General features: G+C 44.2%; 1 protein-coding gene across 1 annotated transcript in view; it reads right to left on the bottom strand.

The window, feature by feature from the left end:
• Positions 1 to 2,252: 2,252 nt before the first annotated feature.
• DYNC2LI1 (dynein cytoplasmic 2 light intermediate chain 1) overlaps positions 2,253 to 9,593 on the bottom strand; it is a 32,199-nt gene continuing 24,858 nt past the window's right edge. Inside the window, exons 11-13 of the mRNA XM_080913942.1 lie at positions 7,780 to 7,877; positions 7,241 to 7,333; positions 2,253 to 2,384 (exon numbers count right to left, since the gene is read on the bottom strand). Of these exons, the coding sequence (XP_080770068.1) occupies positions 2,322 to 2,384; positions 7,241 to 7,333; positions 7,780 to 7,877 (254 nt within the window). The 3' untranslated portion in view covers positions 2,253 to 2,321. The remainder of the gene's footprint in view (positions 2,385 to 7,240; positions 7,334 to 7,779; positions 7,878 to 9,593) is intronic.

Raw genomic sequence — 9,593 nt, 5'->3', positions numbered from 1 at the left:
GACTATGTGCTTTTTTCCTAGACACAGAAAAATAAGCCTGTTTAAAAAATTATGTTTATATTTGATACAGATTTGATAAAAATAAAAAAAATGTATATGATTACTGACTGAGCAATACAGGAAAAAGTTCTGAGATCTTCCTCTGCCATTAATCCCCCCCCTGCTGTCCCCCATGCTTGTCTACATGATAGGACCGCGTCACCTGACCAAATGAATACTAAACTCCACATATCAGACAAATGTTGGCTGATCTTCACTTTTAAAAGGAAGCCTGTGAGAGAAATGAGCCATGTGAGTCTGGGGACAGCTCCTATGCAGTGTCCAGACAGAAAACTAGTCAAGTGGCACACCCCACCCCCTAGAAGAACAGGTCACACCAGGAACCTGTGGTCCCGGGTTGTGATAAGAGCAAAGGCACATCCACAGCACATACTCCTGGGATGACATGGTGTGGCTGTTAGAAACCAATTCTCTGCTAAATGACTGATTATCTTTCTCATTGATCTGCAAGTAATTCGTGAACAAGTCTTAAATTTAATTCTCTCAGTGTTACCATGGTAACTATGAGTGAGGCTCTCAGAGAGAGCACATGAACTTGTCCCCTTACTGTGACCTAGCTAGTACAGAATGATAAATTACAGCACTTGAAATGTCTCCCATTGAAGAATGAAGGGAGGGCCCGTGGAAGCCGACCGCTTAGAACTTATGTACGGACCTGTGGTGTCAGCACGTTACCAGTATAGTACTGTCAGCTTTTATAAGAGGTCCGTGACACCGATGATTATGGTATAATAGCTACACAATGTCTTACAGATTATGTATGTCACATCAGTCATAGGTAGCCTTAGAGATGGCAATCTACTCAAGCAGTTCAGATAGAGTCCCACAGGAACCTCCTCTGAAGTCACTGATTTCAACTTACTGAAGACAGGAGGAAGTGGGAGAAGCTTTGCTGCTCACATGCAGATGAGTTTCATTCTAGTTCAGAGGCATCTGGGAAACTGACACTGTGGGTGACTTCATGCTACTAAATGTTTGTGGCAGCACCCAAAACACCGGGCTTTTGAATCGTGATGGCCTGGGCCTGAAGTCACGTAATGGACAGTGATATAGGAAAATGGACCCAGAGAAGGAACATCATTATTGCTGTTACGGCCTGGGCTGTTTGTGCCACCAAGGCCCTGGCCACAGGAGGCTTTCTCCACAGCACACACATGCCAGAAACCACTGAACGTCATTGTCTAACGGCAGAACCACGTGAAAGACAAACGGCCAACAGACCCCTCTCCTGTCACAATGGCCCGATGGCGGATGGTGGTTCCCTACCCACAGGCCCTCACCAGCCTTTCTGCTCTTAGTTAACCTGCCTGTTTGAAACTGTGCCCGTCGTGCGTAGACATGGAGGTTACCAGAACACACACCTTTCCTGACTGACAATAATGGCTATACTTACTCAGAACTGGCTTCTTACATGCGCTATCCACCTGGAAGTCATTCTGGATATAATTCTTATCCCACGAAGTTTTGGCCACCTTAGAGACATGCTGACCCCTATGTGTACCGTTCTTTAAAAGGTGATATGCAAAGCGAATGTGACAGTTTCACTGGGTGATGAGGGGAGAGGTGAGGATGGAGGTTGTCACTTTAAGTGGCCCATTCTAGTCTGTGTGTGAGGACCAGAAATGTGCATTTACACAGCACCCGAAGGTGCTTCCTGTGCCTCTGTTGCAGCAAGACCATGACAATAGAGAACTCCTTCCTGGTTTCCTGCTAGCTGCATCTGAGTCCGCCTTCCAGAAGGACAGTGTCTGACATGGGCACCCACCTTTATATGGAAATGGCCAGAGCCAACAATATGGCTCAGTGGTTAAAGGAAGATGCCACCAAGCTTGCTGCCCTCAGTTTAGCACCCAGAATCCAAATGGTAGGAGGAGTCTTGAAAGTTTTCCTTTGACCTCCATAAACATACCATGGTGTGTGTGTGTGTGTGTGTGTGTGTGTGTGTGTGTGTACCAAACACCCTTGATTCATACGCTAAAGAATAAGAGGACAGACACACACTTACACATACCAAACAAATGTGTACTACTTAGATGTTACAAGTAGGTGATAGAAAATTCTTTTATTGGAAAAAGAATGACATATAGTGAATATTTTCCTTCTAAAAGACTTCAGAATATTCAGAAAGTTGAACAAGAACAAGAAATATGTTCACCCTAGCAGATTATGTGTCTCGACTTTCTTCACACGTGGCCACAGAAGGTAAGAATAATCCCCTTGAACTTGGGAAGGCAGACACAAGCTCACATGGTGTGGCAGCTTCAGGAGCCCAGCTCGATTTGCTTCCAGGTCTTGGAGGAACTTCTCTTGTACTGCTCTAGCTCCTGAAAGAAAGATCTGCATCACTTTAAGACAGAACCTAAGGCCAGGTAAGCATGGGTATCGAGCTAGCGCAGCCTTTGCAGCCGCGTGTCTCAGGGCCCGATACTGACTGTGACTGTACTGAGCTTGCTTTATAGAGGACAGCCCCCAGAGATTCCCCGCAGACTAAGCAGCACTTAGAGATGAATCTAGTAAATTTTCAGCCAAAATGATTTTCTATACAGAATATGCAAGTAACTTTTCAATTAGCAAAAACAAAGCATTTATACTTTGAGGATTTAAAAGTAGCTATATTTGAAAGTGAAGCTCAGCTCTTTCCTAAAGTTAGTTTGAAGTCAGCAAATTGTCAATATTTGAGATGTAGATGTTTTTTTAATACAGTGCTTTTTTTCTAAAAATGCTGTCATACTAGGACTGGAGAACAGGCTTCTCTTCTAGAGGATTTAGATTCGATTCCAGCCATCACATGGTGTCTCGAAAATGTTTATAACTGCTGTTTCAAGGGAGCCAATGCCCCCTCTGGTCTGTGAACACATATAGTACACAGAATACATGCAGGTAAACCACACACATAAAATAATAATAAAATATTTAAAAAAAAACTTGCCATACTAAGCTAGGCGTGTCGGTGCATATCTGAAGGCCAGCGCTGGAGGCAGAGGAGGATCTTGGGTTTAAGGTCAGTCTAGGTTTCACAGTAAGATCTCAAGGACTGGGGATGTAGCTCAGGAGTAGAGTGCTTGTCTAGCAATGCACTTTCCCCATCGCCGAGAAGACAAACTGTAGTGTTAGGTACGGTGGCAAAGCCCTTTAATTCCAGTACCCAGAGGCAAAAGCAGCAGAGGTCAGCCTGGCCTACATGGCGAATTCCAGGGGTACACAGCAAGACCCTGACTTAAACAAGCAAACTAACTAACAAGACCCTCAAAACCCATTTTTGTTTTGTTTCTTCAAGACATAGTCTCACTGCGTACCCCTGGCTGACCTGGAACTCGGTTTGTAGACTAGGCTGGCCTCAGGCTCACAGAGATTCGCCTGCCTCTGCCTCCCAGTTGCTAGGATTAAAGGCAGACACCACCACTGGCTTTCTTAAAGACCACAGAAACTAACAGACATGGGCTTTGGAGATGGCTCAGTGGATAAGAGAACTTGTACTGAGAGCTTAAGACCTGAGTTCAAATCCCCACGTCAAAAAAGAACAACAAAATGAAACAAACCCAAAAACAGAACAACAGTGAAGGGTGCAGGTTGTGGACAGACAGATGCCCCTGCAAAGTCTCCACACTGGAAACCCAGCTGTCTGCAGAAAGGACTGATTAAGAAATCAGCGTTCGGGACTGGAGAGATGGCTCAGCGGTTCAGAGCACTGGTTGCTCTTCCAGAGGTCCTGAGTTCAAATCCCAGCAACCACATGGTGGCTCACAACCGTCTGTAATGAGATCCTTCTGGTGTGTCTGAAGACAGCTACAGTGTACTCATGAAAAGAAATAAACCTAAAAAGAAAAAAACAAAACAAACAAACAAACAAAAACCATTGACTGCTAAAAAAGAAAAAGGAAAAAGAAATCAGCATTCATTACAGTCAGCCTCCTGCAGCCTCGAAAAACCAACATCAGAGATATGTACCCGATTAGAAGAATAGCCGTGAGAAGATGGGGGCGCTCCTCTCTCTCCTCTCCAGACTTCTACCTCTTTAACATAAGTTCATTTGGCAGCAGAGGGAGAAGCAAGGGGTCATCCCCGGGCAGCCTCTGTGCTGGTGACTGTCTAAGCCACTGTACCTGGGGCGTCATGATTCTGGGAGATCGGTGAGCACTGCCCACTGGCTGAGGTTACTCACGTTCGAAGTTGCTACAAACAAAGTCCACTGCTGTGTTCATAAAAAGTGCAGATTATCTTTCACAGTTACATTTTCATGATTAAAACTGAGCTGCTGTAGAGTCTCACAGGTGTGTGTGTGTGTGTGTGTGTGTGTGTGTGTGTGTGTGTGTGTGTACTTCAGACACTAACTGCAGAGGTCTTCAGCTTGGTTTCTATCTGAGTGATACCAATCCAGCTACTTTGTTTCCACTTCCACAATTAAAGATGGCTAAGTCTTAAAAAGTGGGTAAAAGAGGGTGGTGGCACCAACCTTGAATCCCAACCCTCAGGAGGCAGAGAGGATCTCTAGGTGTGTGAGGACAGCCTGGTCTACATAATTTGTTTCCGGCTAGCCAAGACTACACCACTAGACCTTGTCTCAAAACAAAGCAAAACAAAGTTTACGAAGGTGCTGCAGGCTTCGCCTTGGTTGTTTTACCAAGATCAAGGGAAGGCTACTGCTTTGCAGTTCTTTGCTGGCTACAATCTGACTCTTTCTTTGGTATACAATCTGCATCTATCATCACAGAGAGAAGAATGTAACTGGCCACCTGGCCAGACCAAAGAAGGGAAAGGTGTGATTAGTTGATTCAGGACCCCAAACAGACACAGGAGTTTCATTATTGCTATCAGATGAACTCAGTACAACCGATGTTTGAAAGGTTCAACGGAGTTTTCTTTACATGGATTCGGTGTCTGCTTACAGAGCCATTAAAAAGCAAAACCAGGGAGCTCCCACCTGGGCTCACCCCTAACCACACAGGAACATTGCTTTTCTCCAACCATGTGACTCACCATGTCAGTGTGCTTAATAAAACTGCAGCCCTAGGAACAAGCAGGCTGTTTTAAACTGGGGGTTTAAACAAGATAACTATGGCTAAACAAGACGACCTAAACCTTTTTCCCTCAGACCAGTCTGAGCTACAGAATGAGACCATCAAAAATAGAATTATTTCAACAGCTACCATAAAGAAGTACTCTGTCACAAAGACTTTCAATGAGGCATGTGGGATGTGGTGGTGGGGTGCCTCCCTACACTGGATGGGTGATTCACAGAAGGCACCTCAGTGAGAGGTGGGCTTTCGTGGTGGGTCTGGGAATCCATGAGCATGTTTCTCCATCCGAAAACTTCCATGCTCTACCTTCACTGCACAAGCAAGAGCAAGCCACTGTTCCACGCCTAACAGTTGGGGTGTGAGGAGGGAAGGACACAAGAGGAAGGGTCCGTCTAATGTCTTGTGGTGCAGGGCTAGCCCTCACTCATAGACAACTTCTTTGTAATCTGGTGATATAGGATGTCATCTCTTCCCCAGAAGAGCGAGTGCTTGGTCCTAGGTCAGAGCGGCCAGTCCACGCTGTCCTGAGAGCCTGCAGGTTGCTCTTAGCAGTGACACACCCAGAGGCAAATCCTAAGTGCATATTTAAGTCAGAAGCAGCTGAGCTCATTTCTTTTAAATGAATAAACTATCTATCGTTCAGTGTCAACCGAGACCTAAGGATCGCAATGCCACTTTCAAGGGGGGAAATGCTGCCCAGCAATCAATAGTCACTGAAAGGACAACTCAAGACAGAGGTCTAGACAACCGCTGAGACTTTCACCTTAGCTTGTAGGTCTTTATATTTTCTCTCCCTGTCTCTACCCATCATATTTATGTATCTAACATCTATCTGTCTATCATCCGTCTGTCTATCTATCCATCTCTAGATATCAGTCTTTAGAATCAAATATTAATTAAGTAACCAACACTAAGTGGTAATCATTATGTACCTTTCCAGCAAAAGTGCAAATTGTATGAAGATTCTACAAGGGCCATCTGCACAATTTATGTACCAGGACAACACACAGAAAACCGTGTCAGCTGAGAGACTGTAGCTGTTCTGGTGCATTGGCTGAACAAGGTTAGGACAATGTTCCACTTTCATCCAGGATGAAGTTAGAAGAGATGTAACTCCAAAGTGTAAGTTCAGAGTTCCACATACGTCAGCATATTACTAACACCTGTGCATGTGACCTTATTAAAGTAGTCACGATGTCATAGAAACAGATAATAACAGTTAATAATTGACTCTTTAATACTAGTTGGGAAGTGACCTCCAATAAACTCTATAGCCAAGGTTCATGTACAATAAGGGTTACATTAGGTCATCTCATTGCCCTACAGTATGCTTCATGCTTCCCTTAAATATCCACAAAGCCATTTTAATATCCACAGCATGTTTTCAAGTTGTCTGGAGTGTGTCGAAATAAAACATTTTGCTTACTTACTTAGAGGACCCCCTAGGCAAAGGGTGAGTGCTAGGAACGATGTGTTGGTCACCACTCCCTGAGCACTCTTGGGGGTTGGGACAGTAGACAGGTGTCTCTAAGTAACCCCTGTGACAGGGCAACTGTCCAGGTTACAATGTTCTGCACACCCGCCCAGATGTGGTCATGTTTCCAGCTTGCAGAGTGTGCTATACAAACGTGTCCTCACACAAGGACAGACAGTGTGACATCTCATTTTATGATGGTAAAAGGAGGGCTGACAAAATCTATGCCAGTGCTTGGAATTCACCAACACTTGAATTCTTTCTGAAGATTAGCACACTGAAACGGGGCTTTCCTGCCACGCCTACTTCTAAGCACTTTCTTCAGAGATCCCAGAGTCTGTCAGTCTGTCTGTAGCTCTGTAGCTTGGTTTGAAAGGGTAGAATCCTTAACTGAACAAGATAACCTTCCTGTCACAAGGAAAGCATAACTATGTCAAATGATCAAATAAGAAACAAAAGCTTTCAAAGACTCTCACAAAGGGTGGAGGCCAGGACCATTAAACTGGCAAAGGGTCTGTGTAAACACTTACATTATCTTTGGGTGGTGAAATGGTGGGTGATTTTCAAGTTTCTTTTATATGCATATCAGAATTTTTTTCTATACAGATAGATGTAATACTTAAGTAATTTTACAAGTATGAATTTCCCGATGAATACCATATTTTGGTGAAACTGGGTTTGGGAATACCTGATCCTTCTGAAGTCTCATCTCATCAACCTCAGCCTCTGCATACTGTGGATCTCGGGCTGGGTCCTGGATCGACGTCAGGGTGCTGGTACTCTGAAATTACAGTTCCCACACTGTAGAGTCATTTCATGCCCACAACCCACACTGCCAGGGCCACTGTCTGTCTAAGAGCCAAGCTCATCAGCTTGGCACCAAGAGCTCTCCGCTGTTTACCGCTTCTATCAGACCCTCAAATGTACCTCAAACACACACCGTGCTCCCAGCCCCCAGCCCGGGTCAGACGTCTGTCTTCAAACAGCCAGGGAGCTTTGTATGAAATGGGACAGGGGCATTTCTTACTTGGCTGTTAATGTCCATGGGCTTTGTCTAAAACAGTTTTAACAAACATTTCATCATTAGGAATATGGGAGAGAGAGAGAGAGAGAGAGAGAGAGAGAGAGAGAGAGAGAGAGAGAGAGAGAGAGAGATGGAATTATCAGAAAAGGCCTTTGGGCGTTCCCATCTTGGCTGACAGTTTTCCAGCCCTGAAAAGGACGAACCTTTGGTGGGAAGAGCTTCTCATACACCTTTTTCCACAGCTCCATAGGGGAATGGGCCTGAAGCTTTCCAATGTCACTTTCGGGAACAGGAGGAGACCCTAAAATGAAAACATTGACTACAAATATGAAATTACTGTAAACTATTAATAAAGCAGACATCACTTATTAAAGTGCTAATTCTATTTTATACTTATTTTCCATCTCCACACTAAGACACCATTATGATTGGACCTATCCAAGCTGCTGTACTGGAAACAGGCAGCAAGACATAAGGGGTGAACTATAACTATAGCTTTTCCACACCCCACACTGGGATCTGTGCCCTGTTAACAGTAACCCCAGATCCCCATGTTCACAATAGAAATGTGCACCTTAAGGATTTCATACAGCAGCACCGTTTGTTTTATTCACAACTGATCACTACCCAGAGGCTCATAGCTTCCTAGTAGATAAAAAATCATGTCTGTATCACTATGCTCCATAACGATGAAAAAGTTCAAATATTAATTACAACTGTAGGCAGCATATACATTGAAAACCATTAACATGTCCTGAGTTCAATAATACAGACTGGTAAAGTTTCTACACCACAAACACATGTGTATAGCTGCAGAGTACCAGAATGATGTGTGAGAGATCCTACACACACACACACACACACACACACACACACACACACACACACAAGATTCTGCTTCCCCTCCCCCTTGTAGTGCTGAGATTGAACCATGTGAGGCACTCCACCACTGAGCTACAGTCCCAGTCCCTATGGTCTTAATGAGGATAATAAATTTATAACTTAAATATTTAAATTAATTTGAAAAAATTAAAAAATTTAGTCACTTTCTTTTCAATCTATAACCTTAATTTTTTATCCTTTCTAACATATTTATTGTCCCCTAAAATGTTCAAAAGTTAACCTTCAATGGCTCTCTTACCATTTTGGAGAGAAAGTATTGATATTTGAGTTGTGTGTGTATGTGTGTGAGTTATGTGTGTGTGAGTTATGTGTGTGTGAGTTATGTGTGTGTGAGTGTGTGTGTGTATATGAGTGTGTGTGTGAGTATGTGTGTGTGTGAGTGTGTGTGTGTGAGTGTGTGTGTCTGTATATGAGTGTGTGTGTGAGTATGTGTGTGTGTGAGTGTGTGTGTGTGTGTAACACTGGTGTTGAGAACTAAATTTGGGTCCTCTGGAAGAGCAGCGAGTGCTCTTAGTTGCTGAGCTGTGTCTCAGTCCCAGCTCTGGTTTTAAATTCGGTAATTAGCAAGCCCTCTGGCCGACTATTCTCGCAGAGGACCCCGCACACACCAGCTCTCAGCATGGAGTGCTTCTCAGTGCTCAGATAAGCTGATACTAGTGAACAAGATGCCAGTTTGTCTCCATGACCGTGCTTCAGGCAACACCCATTCCTGTGTCCAAACTCTGCTCATGCTAAAGACCCGCAGCTAAAGCCGTGGCTCCTTAGAGTGAAGAGAGAGTGGAGAGACCTGCCTATTAGCACTGAGAAATCAGGCCACATGCAGGGGCCCAAAGGGCCTCACGCAGGAAACAGCTCTCTTGGGAAGAGAAGGGACTTGATAACTTGACTATGGAGTCTGTGAGTTTAGAAAACACATCTCAGAGCTGAAGCAAACATTCACTCTTGTTTACTTCTTTCAACTTTGAAAGAGGGTATTGGGATACAGCCCAGTCTGGCTAGCTTTGAGTTTTCAGCAATCTGCCTGCCTCAGTTTCCTAGGATTAGAAGATGCACCACCACACTCAACGGGAAAGCAGGCGTATAATAGAGAGTTAGTATCTAATGTTTTCAGTTT

Source organism: Micromys minutus (genome assembly GCF_963924665.1).
Source record: "Micromys minutus genome assembly, chromosome: 3".
Lineage (NCBI taxonomy): Eukaryota > Metazoa > Chordata > Mammalia > Rodentia > Muridae > Micromys > Micromys minutus.
The sequence above is the reverse complement of the archived record's forward strand: the minus strand, read 5'-3'. Positions and strand labels throughout refer to the sequence as shown.